We start from the raw sequence: 20,124 nt of genomic DNA on the forward strand, positions 1-20,124 counted from the left end.
AGGGAGATGTTTGGTGACAGAATAATTTACTAGAGGATTATGGCTCTACGTTCGTGCGCGGCTATTTGTGGAGAATTCTAAAAAAATAGAGTGTACATGAATAATCTCCGTGCTATATACGAACTTAAAGATAACATATAAACTAAACAAAAATCAAAGTCATTCCGAAAAAATTTAGCGATTCAATTCTAATTTCATCAGAAGATATGCCTATCGGAAATGTGAATGCAGCCGGATGCCATTGTGAACAACTCCTGTAAAATAAGTTATTATTCATGTATATTATTATCAATAAACGCGGGACGTTACAGATCAAAATTCCCACTGTCTACTCCGCGCGCCGCTCGCCACACATGCATGATCTTTATCGGCCCATACCTGAGCTGAACGCTCTGATGTATTTTCGTTGTACTTTTGTCCAATGTTATTCTGAGCGGTAGTATTCCACCATGCCTATTAAATTAATATCTGTAAATCCAAATACTTTTGTGCGTATTGATAAATATACATTAGAAAAAAATCTTTCACCACATAAAGTCGAAACTCCATTTCACTGTATGTACACGGATAAAAACAGCAAATATAAATAGACCTACAAAATCGTAGCTGTCAATATGAGCTGTAACACAAAAATAGTATTGAAATGTAGTATAAAATATTCCCTTGCAGCAATACTTGAGTAACTTAATACGTCACACAGAGATAAATACAAAAGAAATATCTGCAATCCATTATAGTTTGGAAATATGCCTTTCAGCCCAAACCTGGAGTCTTTGTTAAGTTATGCAAGCTAAAATTTTCTAAATCAACTTTGAATGACTCAACAGAGTCGATTCTGTATCCATATAATGAAGCAGAGCGTCATCTGGCGAGAAAACTGCAATAGGTACTTCAGAAGATCACTTCTATAAGATAAGAATAATATAAATTATGTTCTTTGATTTGAGGCAAGTCATTGATTCTAATAAAAACTGATATTTATGCTAATACATCAGAATTCCTTTAAAAATCGAAAAGGTCAGCTTCTGTGTTTGAGAATAATAACTAGTGAGTATGGGACTTCACATTAAATTGGGTGAGTCAATTACTTCCCGACCTCAATGCAGCATCAATTATTATCGGCGAGCGGTTGCGTCGAAGGTCATTGCTCATCTGAGTGGAACCCGAAACGACAAGAAACTAGAATCCAGTTGTACACTCGTGCGTTGGTGATTATAGTTTTAGCTTAAAATGGTACAAATGTAGTATTACACGGCGAGTGTTATGTACGTTGGTTATATGTTAACAGATACGCTTAGTGATGACGATAGATATCAGAAATTTCCGGGGGGTGAACGTTACAAATAACTTAATAATTCATGACCATGCGAATAAATTCTGGGAGACAGAATTGTTACATACATTATAATCAGGGGCAGGTATATATGGAGATTAATTTTATCATTTGTATTTTTTAACATTGGTGTCGGCGGAGATTGTCGGAGATTGATTTGTACTCTTGGTGGAGATTAATTGAAATTTTGGAAAATAGACATACAATTATTTTGAAATTGAAGTATTAATTCAGTATGAATATTACTTTTAAAATAATTAACATTAAAAGTTAGTTGCATTCTGGTAAAGGAGCAGTATGGCCAATAGATAATATTTGTTGTATTGAAACTGTATTTGAAACACATTCATTAAAAACGAAAAAAACTTGCAGCCCTCAGATTAACACTTTCAAATTATTAGCACAGTCTAGTTTATACAGTCACGAAGCTTGAGTTGTGACGGTGCTAAGAACAATAGACTGTGCCGGTACTATTTCGCATTGTCTGTAATGAGGCGATATCAGCGATCCTAGTGGTTAGCAACTATCTATGGATGCATATTTACAACGTATTGATTTTCGTGGCTGTATATATTAGACTGTGTTATTAGTGAAGTGTTGAATTCTCCATCTTTTGAGTTCACTAATGTAATCAGAACACCTGGACTACCATGTAATGTAGCCTACTTGGATATATAACAAATTCAAGTGTAATAAAAAATCCGAAAAAAAAAAACTCAGAATATGAAATTCGTTTTGAAAAGACGCAATAGTAATAATTCGCGAATGTGTTCATATTTTGCTATTAGAACTCTATTTCGCGGTTTGTCGCGATTGTTTTATCCGCATATTATTAATCAGAATCATTTAATTCGTGAAGATTAGTAAAAATCTATTGTATATCTATTATGTCGTGATTTTCGCGATCTCTATAAATACCCGGTCCTGAGTATAACAAAATGCAAAGAACACTGTATTATTCTCATCGAGGAAAGTTAGGAAAATATTGGACCATCGCTTTGAAAAGTTCCCTAAAAATTCGCTTTATCTTTTGCAGGAAACGAATATGTCTTACAATTCTGTGCGAAATGCTACAATACTATTAGCCTAAGTAAAAATTAAATATTTACAGTGGTGCAAGAACTACAACCCAGTGATCCTGGAGTCAGACGTGGATTGTGTGAGAGTACTTTAAATGGAGTTCATGACCGCAAAATTGACCCTACAATCAGTTTTATTTATTTATTTATTTATTTATTTATTTATTTATTTATTTATTTATTTATTTATTTATTTATTTAATCTGACAGGATTAAGGCCATAAGACCTTCTCTTCCATCCTACCAGACAGCACATATAAATACAAAAAAGAAATACAAACACTGATAAAAATAATACAAATTAAATGAAAGCCCTAAAGAGCATACCTGCACAAACAGCGCTCAACGAGCGCGCGCGCGCTCCTTCGGAGCGGGAGAGCCATGTTTACCAGTCGTAGAAACGGCGAGGAAGATACGTCAGAATGACATAGACTTGCTGTAGGTAGAGGAGAGGGAAACGACCACTCAGCTATCTAGTGGAGTGCAGTGTGTAGGCCTATTCTCAGTAACTGTTTCACGTTGCATACCTACTGCTACAGTACAGTATGGAGGAATCTAAAAGACGAAACATAACATTTAACATTTAACGATTTACAGCTCGAACTTATTGATCTTCAATGTGACCTAGGGCTAAAGATCATTCGAATAATACTACTAGCCTGGTTGAGTTTTACAAGACTAAACATTAGCAATAATATCCACGACTACAGAGGCTGGCTGTGAAAATGATTGCTATGTTTGGCTCAACATTTATATTTGTGAGCAACTGTTTTCTATAATCAACTTTAATAAAGGCAGACATCGAACATCTGTAACTGATGTTTCATTGCGATCAGTAGGCTACTGTTCCTTTCAGCTGCCAACAGCATAAAACCTCGTTTTCATGTACTGATAAATAAAAATATAACAAAGTGATAGTGTACATTTAAGTAGCTATAGAATTTCTATTATTTCTGTAAAATAAATATTTCTTTATTAATTAATAATAGTCCAAGATAGTTTTGCAAACACTGAATGGGGATTCATTTCATAAACACTCGTAATAGTACTTCCTTTTGTGTATATTTTGTACGAGATACCCCTCCTTCCAGTCCACCCTTATGCAGAGCGCAGCTAATATCTGCATTCCGCTCATGAGCTGTGAGCCGGCTCGGAGAGCGAAAACCTTATGTAGGCCTGATGTAGAGGGTCATCAGGATCAAAAGAACACTACAGAGCTCTCATCGAGCTAATACAAGAAAAAAAAAAAAAAAAAAACAGAGGTAGCAATTATGATAGTGATAACTGATGATAATAATAATAATAATAATAATAATAATAATAATAATAATAATAATAATAATAATAATAATAATAATAATTAAAACAATGAAATCCACTTCCATATTCAAATTCCAACAAATAATAAAAATAGTCTCTGGTTTCAAATTTCTTCATGACTAGGCTATGGTGTGGTATAATATTGGTGAGAGAACAATATGCCCCAGTTTTTAATAATGCACTCTTAATGTGGTAGAATGTAGAGGTTCTATTCGATGTTAAGGCATCTATTACATTCACGAGCATTGTCGCTTGCCGTTACTTCATAATCAAAGAGTTTGTTCGGAGTCTTCTGTTGCTTGCGTGACGCGGCATAAACAGGTCGGTCTTTTCACACACTTGAATCTGAAAAAGAACGCTACAACATCGTCATTAACACTATGGAATGCGACCACGGAACGTCAAGTGCAACGCTGAACCGTTATGCACCGTGAGCCGTCAAAATAGCGGCAGCCTTAAGTTGCAATCATATTTCTGCGAAAAATATTATTTCAGAGGCTGATAGACTTAACTATATAATGGACGTAGTTTCTATTTCTGGGACGAAAATAGAACTTTTTCTTATTCTAGCAGGAATTAGACTTGTCCCTTAGTCTTGTATTTGTTCTGTATTTTGAAAGATATTATTAGACAGCGGGGAAAAAAAAAGTCAAATAAAAGTCATGTTTTCGGTTAACAAGTTTTGTACGCATAGACTATGGCATGAGGTGTGCACGCATCTCAAGTAGGTAGCCTACAACACGGTACCGTCCGCAGAGAGCACCACGCGAACACCGAAAACAACTGCCACTCTGCGTTCTCAGTCAGTCCTCGTCCGTACGTGAACAGAGAACATTGAGATACGTAAACATATTATTCATGTGTGTTCAGTGAAGTGATCACAATGCCGAAGACAGATGTTAAAACACACAGGGTGTATTCTTTAATACAAGAATGTGGTGTCCACATTTTTAGTAGTGATACTGGTGAAACAATTAAGTGTCGGTTATGTATGTGTGCATTAAAAAAGATAACAAAACAATCGACAGAACATCACTGTCATACACAGAAACACATGAAAAATGTTGCTCACATGTTAGAAGAAAATAAGGGTTCAAGTTGAAATTCCGCGTCAAATATAAAATATGACTCTTTCCAGGATTTGTTTCGAATGATGATAAGTTGCAATATTCCATTCAAAACGTTGAACAATCCTCACTTTAAAGAGTTTATAGAAAAGTACACAAAATATGCCATTGCAATAGTTATATCAACGTAAACCAATATTCAGTGATTATTCCGTGTCAATTTTATTTACATTTCCCCCTGCCTATACCTGCACGCACCTCTAGTATGCCTACTGTGCTTACGTAAACAACAACCCTCTGACGAGACAAATTAGTCGCGTTGTAGTTACCTTCACATACGAATGACTTTTTTTTCCGCTGTCTAGATATTATAATATGTTATCAGAGAGAAATGAAGGAGAAATATGATATGGTCCAGCAAACCTTGTTGAAATCGACGAAGGCAAATTTGGAGGAAATCTTCGCCAAAACTGTAAATAATTATGGCCACTTTGGTGTTATATTTTTGTGCGGAGAAATAATCTTAAATGCACGGTTCAGCGGCCCCACACCAATTCTCCAATTACTCGACGTTTGTTGTTGTTTAGTCAGTTGTCCGATGACAGGTTGGAACCTCGTAAGTAGAGTCCTGCGTTTGGTTACCTAAAGCCTCCAAGCAACCTGCAAGAGTTAGGTATGTATGGAGTATAACTTGATGGAATCCAACGCTACTTAGTTAGGTGTGCTGTTCAGTGAACATACAAAAACAAAACAAAGTTAGGCGATTGGAAATGAGTGCTCCAATAGAAGAATTTTGTAACAAGCAAGTCATTACGAAAGAATAAAATGTAGCCTTTTTATCAGAAAGAAGGAATAATTTTTCATTTGAAACACTTAAATGTTTAGAGTCATTGATTGTAACTTATAGAGATTCGTAAAGCACGCACTCATAATGTGTTTTATTTTAAGTTTGTGCTGACATTAAATTTTATATATTCTCATTTGTTAATTCTAAACTTTAATTAGATCTAAAGTATCCAGATACGTTTCACTTATTGTAAGAAATCAGGGGTAGACAAATTCCGGGCACCAGGTAGCCATGCCGATTAAAAGGTGTGTGTTGTCTCAATTGTTTATTGAGTTGAAAATTTGTTAAGACTTCGATTTCTTTTATATCACTGCGACTAATACATAATGTTAACAAAAGCAGTTGTAGGAAGAAATTCGAATATCCTTTTTAAATTAATATTGTTACATTGTTATGAATCTCAAGATATTATCCTACATTGCTTCAGAGTGTGCCTGAGCGTGTGTGTTCGCATTTCGTCGATATTTAATATTGTTTAATATATTTCAGTAAATGTAGCTTTATCTTATTTAGAATAGTTTTCCCATTGCATGTCTGGACGAAATGCGGTGGCTCCTGAAAATAAAGTGATTGGCTCCTGATTTTTTTCGTCTATTCCTAGTAAAAATTATCTTTTATTGCATATAAATGCCTTTAAACACATATTTAATTATTGTTGTTATTAAATCCAAGTGGTATTCCTGTTGTTCACCGACTTACACACATAGGTACACGAATAAACAGTTGTAGACACACAGCACCGGTGCATGTGGCAAGACTGCTTGGTTCAATGAAGCGTAAACCGTTGATTTGCAACTTGCTTTTCGTACGAAGCTAGTATGATCGATTTACATCTAACTTGTATTAAAAGTAACCAAACGCAGGACTCTACTCATAAGGACACTAATAAGACATCACCCAAGAAGAAACTAAGCCAGGAGATAATGGGTTAGAGTGGTCAGTTCTTTTCCCCCCTCCATTGCATACATCGCTACTATTATCTGTGTGTTTCGAACTGGCGGATCAAGATCACGTATAAACCACTCACGAGTCACTGAACTAAAACTTTGAACTGAAGCATTGGTACGCTAATTCCGGCTGTCCCAGCTGACTTTAAATGAGGAGAGTAGTCCAAGATTGGGGTAAGCACACATGGCAACTGCAGTCCATTGCTTGACCTTGAACCGCCAGTTCGCAATGAACATGTTTCAGTAATCAGATTTATGTGTACTAACAATATTTTCTTATTCTTCCTCTGACACATATTATCAGCCTACTGCCTGATAAATGGTAATAGATGTACTGTACAATATCAATCAGAACCTCAGTCAGAGGTATTATTAAAGTGAATTTCATCATTCTGTGAATATAATTTAATTTTACCGGAAAACAATATATTTTTACTCTGTTTTGGTAACTGTTAGGGCTGACTTAGTATTCTTATAAATATAGAAATCTTTAAGACCTAAAATTATTTGTCTCAAAAGCTATCAACGTGAGTCAAAATCTTATTTCTTTTCTCTCTGTTGTTAAAATGGTTGCTGATGTCTTACTATTTATATAGATGTCTTCAGACTTTGTTTTTTAATCTGAAAATTATTTAGATTGGAGGTGTAATTATATAGGCATAATTAGCTTGACCGATACAAAGAATTTCGAAAATATTATACTTATACCGTTTAATTTCTCACTTTATCATATTTACATACAAAATAAAAATATATATTTCATTAAATATGATCTTGTTTTATTTGCCCCGTTAAAGATTTATTAAATTTTAGAAAAATATTATTACATTTCATTTTCGTCAATTCATCTCACAGTTTAGCTCAGAAACTAGAAGAAAGTAAGCCCGTAATCTCCATTTTGAGATATGGTGAGTGAAATGTTCCAGTATTTTTAAATGTTTCCCTTTATAAATAACATACGAAAGTGATATGAAACGCGGTATTTATTATTTAATTTAAATGTGCCGTGCTTCCTTTTGCCAGTAATCAACTGACAAATTTTCACATTCTCTTTGTAAGTTCACCACTTACTTTCTTCGAATATCGAATATACGCAGCTATTAGAGATGAACAACGATCGAGAAAGCAACACTAACAGCTCCCGCACGACAATGTTGTAAAGAGTGCTTGTGAGTGTTTCGAGACGTTGAGATTGATCACTAAGGAGCGGATTCCTATGTAATTAAATATTTTTCTTGCGTGTGATAAAACACAATTAACAATGTTAAAAATTCCGAATGTTAAGTTTCAAGTTTAAAACCCGAATTTTATTTCACATAAAAACACATATTTTCACAAAAAATTTATGTAAATACATATTTTCAGGAAATCTATTATAAACACATAAATCTTGGAGTTATTTCACTTAAATAATTTTTTTACAAGAACTTTTAAATATTTTAAATATTTTAAAACTAAATCAATTATATCACTCAGAAATACGTTATCTTTTTAAGAATTCTTGGTTGCTTCGTGTTTCTATGGGCTGTGTGGTGTATCCATGATCCATTTTTGTAATAGTATCGCCTCAAGTTCTGAGAACTGCTAGGTAGCATATCAGTGTTATTATAATATGAGAATAAATTAACATGGACAAGAAGAAGAGATTTTGCAACACATAATTAGGAATGTGTATTGTTGCTGAAGATGATTTCATTCCCGCTTTGTTTGTGAAACACAAGGGATAAGAGCTCGGGTATAAACATTATTTAATTTAAACAAATCTCTCGCCTCTCGTTCATGCCTATGAAGTGAGGAAATACATCTTGTTGTGACCATAAGCATAAGCTGCGTAGTGTAGATCTGGTGGCGTCGCTATAGGAGGATTTTCTCCGACATAGTCAGTAGCTAGAAACTTTTTTTACTTTAAGACGTGTGTATATTAGCCTCTCAAGATGCCTAAAATCAAACCGAGTTTAAGATCGCGTCTACAGCAATATGTAGATTAATTTAAAAACATTTTTACTAACGACGGAAAAGTGTTATTTTGCCAACCGTGTGGTAAATCAGTAAGTGCAGATCAGCGCTCTCAGGTAACCCAACATTTGTCTGAAAACAAGCACATTGCCGCTGCTTCACGTGTGCATTCACGGCAAAACAGTGGATATAAAAATTGATGGTGTAGGTGTTTGTGACATTCCTCTCTTTAAATATGCACGTCTGACGTCCTGTGATGTGGAAAGATCGTTTTCACAGTATAAGTCGTTGTTCAGAGATAATGGGCATGCATTTGTGATAGAGAATTTGGAAATGACCTTTGGTGTTCACTGCAGTTCTCCGACAACTACTAGCAACTGATACTCAAGTGTGATTGGTGAGTACCTAGTAACATTTTTTTTTCAAGCTAAGTAAGGTATTTTTGTCATATTAAAAAGAAACATTTTTTTTTTATTTTTAGCAAATATTTTCATACTTTTTAGCACATAAAAAATAAATATATTTAAATTTTAGCACATAAAAATCCGCTCCCTATTGATCACTCCCGAAGTCCCTAACGTCAAACAACCTTGAATCGCCACAGTTGTTTATACCTGACTGAACTTTTATCTACTTTGGCAACTATTATATATGTATAAACAATCAAGTAGCCCATTTGAAATATCATCTCTACCTTTCAGTGCATAATAATCCGTTCCCCAGTCTTTATTTAATTACTAGGCCATTATTAAAAGGCTAGGAATTTTCTTTTCATATGTTTGAGATCAAGTGTGCAATCTCAAATAAACAGATATTAACGTTATGTTTTATGTTTCTTAGAAATGAAAATTTATTTTAGGTTTTTTTCTCTATTTATATAACCATAGGTAATATTATATAATAGAACCAGAACATTTTGATAACTAAGATACTGTTTTGTTTTGTCTTTTTGTCCCATTTAAACATTTATAATGTTATTTATTTCAATGATGTATGTTATTCAAAGTTACTAAGGGCCGTATTCATAGACATTTTTAGCGCGGGCTTTCGGTGGATTATCAGCGTTTTTCGTATTCATAAACCAGTGTTAGCGATAGGATATGATTTGAATTCTATACTAGTAACCAGTGGATAGCCGGGGCTAGCTTAGTACGCTCGTAGCGCGTGCTGCGAAATGTCTATGAATACGGCCCTAAATCTTTCCACGCCGATCAAATACTATTTCGAGAATGGCGAGACGAGACTCGAAAGATTAATGCTACGAACACAACGAGCGAGAGCGGCAGTTAGTTTTGTTCATCTCTAGCAGCTATCCTTCCTACAATTCGGGAGTAGGCCTACCAACATCAAAACAAGAATAAAATCCTATACGTCAATCGACCATAACCTAAAAATCCATGCTTTGGCGCTTACTTCCTTTTGTCCTCTGACGCAAGACAGATATTGAATACGAACGGAATTCGCCCAACTGTTTGGGAGAAATCGCTGTGTATAAACAGACAGATGGCATTCCGAAAACCACTCTTGTTTTTTTTTATTGGGTTATTTTACGACGCTGTATCAACATCTAGGTTATTTAGCGTCTGAATGATATGAAGGTGATAATGCCGGTGAAATGAGTCCGGGGTCCAGTACCGAAAGTTACCCAGCATTTGCTCGAGTTGGGTTGAGGGAAAACCCTGGAAAAAACCTCAACCAGGTAACTTGCCCGGACCGGGATTCGAACCCGGGCTGACACGCTGACCGTTACTCCACAGGTGTGAACACCACTCTTGTTATGGTGAAGTTGTGTGCATCTTCGTTAAATTTTAAGAAGGCATTATTTTGCAGCAATGCAATAGTTTCTTTTTACAACTCGTTTAATGAGGAATTAAAAATGCTTCCTGTCAAAATACAAGGCGATCATAATGTGATAATCAAGTTGATGTCAGACGATATAGGCTGTGCTACATTAATTGCAAGTATCAGACCGCATGCAGGACTCATCAAGAAAGCACGTCCAGTGAAGTCAGTCAGAACTACAAGTCCAGGTGCGTGGTGAAAGTCAGTTTAGTTCAGGTTAATAGAGCCCCAGGCCGTGCAAGACAGATCAGAAGAAGGACATACCCACACCGACGTATCCCTTGACGCCACCCAGGTTTCTCACCCGGAACAATCCGGATTTCTTGAAGGCGCAGTTCAGTTTGAAACCAAAATCCGATTCCAGTACACATACTGCTTCTGTACATCTCCATATACATCCTGAAATAAGATATATTTTATGTACATACTACTTAATACATAAGAAACTGTTAACAAGTAAGATATATACAAAAAGAAGTTTGCAGTAAAGAGTAGGAAGGAATGTTAGTGGAATTAGCCAACCAAATTAAGAGATAAGGAATACTAACTACTGAATTTTCGAAGTAAACAATCCATAAATCTACTCACGATAAGTCATATATTTAAAGTCTCCGTTTAATTATGTACCTAGCCGGATATACACAGAGTGGAAGGGGACCGTTGCACCAAAATTTAAGAGGTGATTCTACATGTTACAACATTTTTCCTTCGATGAAGCACCGTTGAGCAGGAAAAAAATAGTCTTTTCCAATGTTTGCAGCGCTCTATTGTGGTAATGGCCCGAGAGAAATGGCTGATTGCTAGACAAGCAGATAGATAAAAATAATCTGAACAGTTAATGTCGTGAATCTTTTTTCTTTTCTGTTTTTTTTTTTTTTTTTTGCATATCAAACCATTTAGCCATGAATTTAAATTGAATCATTTATTCCAAAAAATTGTTAAAATAAATTCTGCAACGTAGGGCACTGTCTCGCGTCACCGACTGAGTACAGCAGAAGGAGAGGGGAAGGTAAGGAGTGTAGGTTGCGCTTGGTCGAGTATTGCAATAGCCGTGATGTTCTCAAATTATTCATAGAAACATAACGATTTCCTCTAAAACGGTGAATGTTAGAAAAAAAGCTTACCCCGCAAGGACCATATTCCCCTCGCAGGGATCCTCTCGTGAAATTTGGACTAAATTGCATTTTTGTTTACTTTTAGAATCAGCAGTGATTACGTTATTTCAGTCCTGAGAAAATGTGTCACTTCTTTTTACAGGTATACAAAGACACTTCACACACTCACACGAAGACTGCAACCAGCGCGCATTCCGTATCTTCTTAGACAACGCATATACGACACGGGACAATTTTATTCTCCAATTATATCACAACAAACCATGAAATTACGTTTACAGCTTAAATAGTCTTGATTATTGACTAAATGAGATTTTCTTTAAATTAGTGTGTTAGCCTCAAGTTTCGCAATGATTGCACATTTCAGTTTATTGGTTATTACTTTGTAGTCCGCCCCTAAAAAAAAAGTAGCAGTAGGCGTTGCACGGCTAAACAATAATACGTGTTCATTTGTCTGCACGCTATGACGACTCGTGCTGCAGACGCCTCTGTCCACGCTTTAAGAAATGTTAAAGAAAGTTTCTACCGTTCAGTATTGCTGGTTATATATTATTTTCTAAACTTCTGGTTATGTTTACCTAGATGCGTTGATAAATTCTCTGTAACGTTTTGTTTCAAAGAATAGAGTATAGAATTCCCATCACTGTCGTCGTCAATATCTTTACCATCACCATAATAATTTCGATCTCCACAGTATATGGTCTCATTTAATTATGATGTTCATTCTCGTATTTTTCTTGCTTTCTGCTTCATTCTTTGCAGTCGTATAATAATAATAATAATAATAATAATAATAATAATTATTATTATTATTATTATTATTATTATTATTATTATTTATTTATTTATTTATTTATTTATTTATTGATAATGATAATAATGATAATAATAATAATAATAATAATAGAATTTTTGTTCACAGTATATTTAAATGAAAGATAGCAGAATCAAACCGAACCGAATCTAATTCATGTGCTAGCTAGAATATTTATTTCACTGCCGGAACACAACTTCTTATTTCGGGTACGATCGTATGTTCTCGTGAAGCCTTCGTGAAAAAACAAATATGTCATATCCATTTTTGGTAGCGTAATTTTGTTTATTCCTGAAATAGTATGCATACAGAAAATTAAGAAAACGAAGAAAAAATAATAAATCTTGTTCAGAATTGTCCGATTAAACATTGTGTTTCGGTTCGATTCGATTCTGCTAAGAGAGAGTGAGCCTCGGTATTCTAAACGATTTTATTGCATTAATTTGTTTTTATTTTTAAATTATAATAGTGTAAAAATAATATGTAATACACGTGTTGAAAGGCTCATCAGTGCAAACCTCGGTAAACATCGGGTTACAATAATCGCACTCGATATAATGAATGCCTTTCAACACTAGTTTTACAATATACAGTACCTACTATATATTTAGAGCAAATATGATTCATGTGATTGTTATTCTATCAGTCAGATCACAAAAAAGTCATAAATTAGCTGACAAGTGGAATCATCGACTGTTTATCTAATTAAATACACAAAAAATGTAAACCTAATTATTATTAATCCGTGGCGCAACGATCGTAATAAAGCCAAGGTCTACAAGCAGACTACTGGCCTCATGACCAATTACTCCGTGAGGTGGACGATCATTCCATCATTACGAGGTAACCTTGATCAGCACATTGATCCCTCGATTTCTAGACTGGTTAACGCTCCTCATTGTAGCTCCTAGCTTTCCTCTTGCTGGGTGGGCATTGGTCCCATAAACTAATCGAATTTTCATGAGAACATTTCTTCTCACATGAAGATCCGAACAAGCCCATATTCCCTACCGCCAGTACAAAGCAATAACGTCTTACAAGCAAACGATCTGATGGGGCAGATAATAAGATACATGTTTTTCTTCCATCATGTTAATAATGTGAAAACAAGTGCTGGTACAAATTTTGGACACTCCACCGCAATTACGAGGTCGTCCAGAAAGTGATTTTCCCTGGGGCCATTTACAGAAAAAAAGCACAATTTCATGGAACCGTTATAGCAATTGTTTCATTATTTTTCAACATGCTGTATCTATTTCAATAAATCTTTCCATAAAATTGTGCTTTTTTTTTGTAAACGGCCACAGGAAAAATTACTTTCTGGAAGGCTTCGTAATTGCGGTGGAGTGGCCAAAATTTGTATAAACACTTATTTTGGCATTATTAACATGGTGGAAGAAAAAAAATAACTTTTTTTATCTGCCCCTATGAGAATGTTTGCTTGTTGGACCAGTAGTTACGGCACTCAACAAAAAATGTAAATCCTTTTGTTTACACATAATGCATAATATGAATTTTTACTTAACGGCTATGATTAAATTTCTATTAAAATGATTTTATATTGTAAATGATCTTGTTGTGCAGTTATATTTGAGTCGTTGAGAGGTAAAGTGGTACAATACAAATTTATGTGATGTTCGGGAATTTAAGATTTTGTGTTCGCTTACATTTAAAAATCGTCGTTAATTTGTTTCGTAAATCTTCATTTTCAGAAAAAAATATTTGCAGCATATTATCTGGTATCGAAATTATGCTTTTCTTCCTTGAAAAAATATTTGGTCTGGAACACGAATTACCGCTTCTCCAGTAAATGACTAGATGGAAACTACGATAATGTGGTATAACTCAATTACATATACCACTATTCCTCTCATACTAAGTCTTAGGTTTTTATTTTTTAGATTTTTTATCCATCTGCACCTCCTAACCTAGGGGGAGGAGGTGGGATTAGACATTTAAACTTCGATAATTTTTTTACAATAAAGAAATACCTGTTTATTTTGTTGATAAGAAATAAAATACATTTTTATCATCAACTACCATTAAGAATTATTGAATTAACAAAATGCAAATGTATGTTAATGACAGAATTTGAAGGAATGCTCAGAATTTGTAACTTTTTGCAAACGTAAATAATAAGTAAACTTAATAAGATAATTTTAATGAAAACAAAGGACGCGGAGATCTATACTAATCTTATTCGTAACTATTTCCAAAATCTGAAAGTGGCCCAGAGTCTACAATTTCTTTAGTATTTTTAATCCAAGAAAACAGTGGTACTAGTTCGAGGTTATCTATTGAAGAAGTCGAAGCACGTCCATCTTCTTTGCAATCGTCACTAGCCATTTCAGTTGTCACGGATGTTACATGTTTACTATTTTCAATCACTGTATAGCCAATTGCAAGTGAAATGATTTTTGTCAACTTTTATTATTAGAATCAATTTAGAAGATCAGTATCATTTTACAGAAAAAAAGTTGTTGAATAAAATTCATTATTATTGCAGAAAATAAAGAAAGGTTCCGTCACGGATGTTACAAGATTTGTGAACTCACTTCACATCTCATTATTGAAAAAGTGTAAAACTCAGATCTCTGTCTCATGTGAAAGCTATACAAATCTCATGGCATTCAATTAGTTCACAAAAATATTTTATAGCTGTTTCGGAGCTCTGGAATTAACAATGCACACTCTCAAAATATTTCTTTAACAATAGCTCCTTGAAAAACATACATTAACAGCTGATCTTTCTATGAGTAAGTGCTGCAAACTTAGGGAAACAAAACAGTACCTTTTACCACATTCTAGTAAGTACAGTCACGAAGCTCAATACATAGGGAATATGCATCCAATGACAATTGAACTTTAGTTGCTAGCCACTAGGGTCGCTACTATCGCACAGTCTATTGTTCCTGGTATTCTCAGTTGCTAACCGCTTGGAGCATTGAGAAATGCAAAATATCACCTCAAGCTTTGTGACTGTATGTACTAGACTGTGCTATTACCCAGCCAAGATCACTTAGATTTAGTACCCATAAAACTTGTAAAATATTTTCCTTTTGAAAATAAAACATTATGGGCCATATTCATAGACATTCTTAGCGCGGGCTTCCGGTGGGTAATCAGCGAACTAACGTTTTTCGTATTCATAAGCCAATGTTATATATGATATGACATGATATGATATGATATGATATGATATGATATGATATGATATGATATGATATGATATGATATGATATGATATGATATGATATGATATGATATGATATGATATGATATGATATGATGTATTTTTTCCTCTCTTCTGTATTGTGACGAAGCCTATCACTGTATGTTTTAATGGCTTAATAAATTGAATTGATATATGATATGATATGATATGATATGATATGATATGATATGATATGATATGATATGATATGATATGATATGATATGATATGATATATGTTATGATATATGATATGATATGATATGATATGATATGATATGATATGATATGATATGATATGATATGATATGATATGATATGATATATGGTACGATATGATATATGGTATGAATCCTGTACAAGTAATAAGTCTATAGCCGGGGCTAGTTTAGCACGCTCATAGCGCGGGTATAGCGAAATGTCTATGCATAGTACCCTATAATACTTAAATGTGGAGTCTTATCTATGTCTTACACTAATAATAAATAAATATTTCTGAAAAATACTTTTTCATTCGAATTCCCAGTTTGCCCGCAATGGCTGCTAAACGAATCATACAGTTTCACCAAACGAGCTCAATTTATTAATCCACGAGATCTTCCTCTGGTTCTTTCCCCAATGTTCAGTTACGAGAAACTAACAATCGTTAAGTGATTCTTGATACAACATTTTCATACCTTGACCTTTATTAAGCCTGGTCCATTGAACTTCAGCCAGCTGAACGATTTACTTTGTTTTTCTCTTGATGATACACTCCTCGAGGATTCGAGTTAGAAAACAAAGTCTTAGATCGTTTTTATTGGGTTATTTTACGACGCTGTATCAGCATCTCAGGTTATTTAGCTTCTCAATGAAATGAAGGTGATAATGTCGGTAAAATGAGTCCGGGGTCCAGCACCGAAAATTATCCAGAATTTGCTCGTATTGGGTTACGGGAAAACCCCGGAAAAAACCTCAACTAGTTAACTTGCCCCGACCTGGATTCGAACCCGAGCCACCTGGTTTCGTGGTCAGACGTGCTAACCGTTACCCCATAGATGCGGACTAGGATTGTTGTATGAAGCAAGAACTTTTTTCTCCTTGACTCTTCAATAATTATTAACGATTCTGTACATTTAAACAAACAGAACTTTATCGTAACAACAACAGTGATAGCACAACAATGGCGGGGAAGCTACTATAGCAGACATTGTGAGTTATACCACTACACAGGTACTGGCGCGGCATTTCCTAGTGTAGGAGAAATGGGTATTAAATGTTTCAATTACATTGAATTTTCAGTTCTGTATGTGTATTTATAATAAAATTGATACATTTTTGTTAAGACCCATCACATACTTGAAGAGATCTCGCTAGCGAGAAATATGTAGCGAGAAACGTAAAAAATTAATAACATGGATACAAATGGACGTCCAAACACTGGAATAAATTTTCGTCCGAGGCGAAAACCTCGAGCGAGTTTCTCGCTGGAATCGGTAGGTCAGCGAATTTTCTTGATATATTTATCAAAGTTGTTTGACATTTACTCAATGACGATTGAATGTAGAAAAATATGAAGTAAAATTACAGTCTAGTATATACAGGCACGAAGCTCAATACGTAGTAAATATGCATCCATAGATAGTTGCTAACCACTAGGATCGCTAATATCGCCTCATTACAGACAATGCGAAATAGTACCGGCACAGTCAATTGTTCCTAGCACCCTCAAAACTCAAGCTTCGTGATTATATATACTAGACTGAGGTAATATCATAACTGGCGTTGAATGTATTATACTGTTTTTATTGACATTGACAATGAGGAAAGATGGCTCATAATAATTGCAGTGAGAAACTTATCGAACTTCTACGATATCACCTGTCGGCCTATTTAGCCTATATGATACACGGAATGAAAAATATAAAAAAAAACTTATAGGAGAAATCTGGAGACAATAATTATCAGATGATCTGAAAGTAACTATAGCTATTTTTTATTTTGATGAGCTTTAATAGTATTAATTATACTCGTAACATTTGAAATTTTATCTATATATGTCTTAACAGTTTACATAATTTTAATCAGAATATAGCAAAGAATCCTCTATCATACCATGAATTGCAAAAAACTGAGATCTATTCAACCTGAAATGAAGCCTAAACGTATCATCATTCAAATCCGAAAGACCGAAATCAGTGACCGAAACTCGCCTTTATCTTCGTGAGATACAATGTGATTTCTTATTCAGATTTTTCTGGCTTTAATGTTAGGTCTACATTTTCTTTTCATTAACAAAATATGCTCATATAACTTCATTTTTTCATCATATGAAGATTCAGATTCAACATAGTAGCGTTCGTATATCATTTGTAAAGTACAACAATATACATAACCTGTACTATTTCCCCCATCGAGTGCTTACTACAATCAGAAAAATACTCTGCATGAAGGCAGTGCATAGACGATCATAGCAAGAACTCGCCAAGTGTGTTGAGGAAGGCTCTTCGCCTCTTTCTCGCTAGCAAGATTTCTTTAAGTGTGTGACGGGCCTAATACATTATGAATCGTAACTGTCCGCATATATCGATTGTAACAGTGATAGTAACCATAGATAATAAGGAAGGCTGTGGAATACCATATTTATTTATTTTGCTAATAATTATTGTAACATAAAATATAATATAAACAGAAAAACTTTAGCTCGCCCCTGAAAGAGTAGAACTCGTGCTCAGGGGAGGATCCTGAATTGAAATTAAGAAGTAATGTATATAATACAGTTTGTCTTACGTCTACTACGCAATAAGAATATATAAATTTAAATTTACAATTTTTCAATTTATATAAGATCCATACATCACTTTTTTAATTTAATACTAGAACTATGAGAATTGACAAGATTACGACATTTAAATATAAATTTGTTATATATTCTTGGGCCTAAATTACTACTATGATTAAATACTAGCAGTTTCGGATTTTGGTTCAAACAATCTTAAAGGATTCATACCTTTTGTTTCATAACTATGAGAATACAATTCAGAATTAATGTATGAATTTTATTACCGGTAATACAATATAATAAATTTGACTTAATTTAAGAACACTGAAGTCTAAAAACAATTTTTGAGGTGGAAAATCAATAGGTTTATGAAGACATATATTAATTATTTTCATCTGTAATAAATAAAGTGGATTAAAATTGGTTTTAAATAAGTTACCCCATCCTATAATTCCATACATAATTACCGATTGAAATAAAGTTAAATATATTGTTCGTAATAAACTTATTGACAAGTAATTCCTCAATAAAACAAAATATATTATTTTACGTAATTTATTACAAAAGTAATTAATATGTTGGTTCCATTTTAAACTGCAGTTTCACTGTTTTCGTCTAGTATTCTTATTAATGTTGTAAAATAAAACTATATGATTAATTTAAAATAAATTCATATCAAATAATAACGTGAACATGTTATCAAAGTCGTATTTACATGTTTTTAAAAAAACTAATCTATGGAAAATAGCTTTCTACCTCTCCATGTTTGCTAAAGTCCTCGGAAAACGATATAACTTCGTATCGGCATTTCTTTTGCAACCCAGTGTACAAACAACTAACTTGCGTTCATTTTTCGGACGTTTTTGTAACCGCGTCCATCGACAATAAATCGAAAGCAAAATTCTTAACAAAACTTAAAGAACGTTATTTCTTCTATATCGCCAACGCACGTTTACTCAATAGTTGAATTTGAAGTTATTAATGAACTAGTAAGTGTTGCGGAGGCGATCGCTAGCCTTGAAAGCAGTTTCTCCCAGAGGCTTCCTTGGACAAGGACGTTAATACTCGAGGTCGCGCGAGTCCAATTGCCACGAGGTACAATGCCACAGTGTCGGCAACTCTGACGCCTCGCTCGACTTTCTGAACAAGAACAGACCCAGTAACCCACATTCGCTTGACCACCTCCCAGGCACAGGAGGACATATTGTTGCACCACGCAAAATGAAGCGAGGCAGCGATTCTCCCTCGCGCGCATGCGAGCTCGTTCCGGATATATAAGCCGCCCCGATCACCCGACCGTGGCTCCCAGGGCTTGCCACTGACATTCAAAATAAGTGAAATCGTCTGCCTATCGCTTCATCATCTCATAACTACATAAAAAACACTCATAAGCTGTAGTTATGTTGGTTTTGAATGTTTTGTTTTTGTTTCTGTTTACAAATGGAGAATATGGGTCTATGACAGGTATGCTCATTCTCTGACTCCCGATTACGTTCTGTAATCACAACCTTCGAATGTAGAGCGTGCTGTTCCTCGTTCGAAGTTCGACGGATGGCTGCAGAAGGCAATTCAAGTACTTAGTACACGTAGGAACAGTGCGGGACAATGACACAGTCAAAACCTTCCGTAAGCAAACGATCATTCCGTACAATATGGGAGGAAAAATATTTTTGTTGTGCGTTCGGTGAAATCTTCAATTGTTTACTATGTTAGGTACTGTCAGGAATACTAATCATAAAACGACATTATAGGCTCTGCCATCCAGAACATGCCGAAGTGACAGGGAAGCTGTTTTCTGTAATATGTATTGATATACCAACATTATTATTA

The 20,124-nt window shown here is 34.6% G+C and overlaps 1 protein-coding gene across 2 annotated transcripts in view; it reads right to left on the bottom strand.

Annotated features, from left to right (window-relative positions):
* LOC138703388 (probable serine/threonine-protein kinase dyrk2) overlaps positions 1–20,124 on the bottom strand; it is a 155,027-nt gene that overhangs the window by 86,603 nt on the left and 48,300 nt on the right. Inside the window, exon 2 of one of the 2 annotated variants that reach the window (XM_069831214.1) lies at positions 10,656–10,790. The exons of the other annotated variant lie outside the window; for it this stretch is intronic. Coding sequence (XP_069687315.1) covers positions 10,656–10,790 — 135 coding nt within the window. The remainder of the gene's footprint in view (positions 1–10,655; positions 10,791–20,124) is intronic. 2 annotated transcript variants of the gene reach the window in all.

The sequence above is a fragment of the Periplaneta americana genome, chromosome 7, assembly GCF_040183065.1.
Source record: "Periplaneta americana isolate PAMFEO1 chromosome 7, P.americana_PAMFEO1_priV1, whole genome shotgun sequence".
In the NCBI taxonomy this organism is placed as follows: domain Eukaryota; kingdom Metazoa; phylum Arthropoda; class Insecta; order Blattodea; family Blattidae; genus Periplaneta; species Periplaneta americana.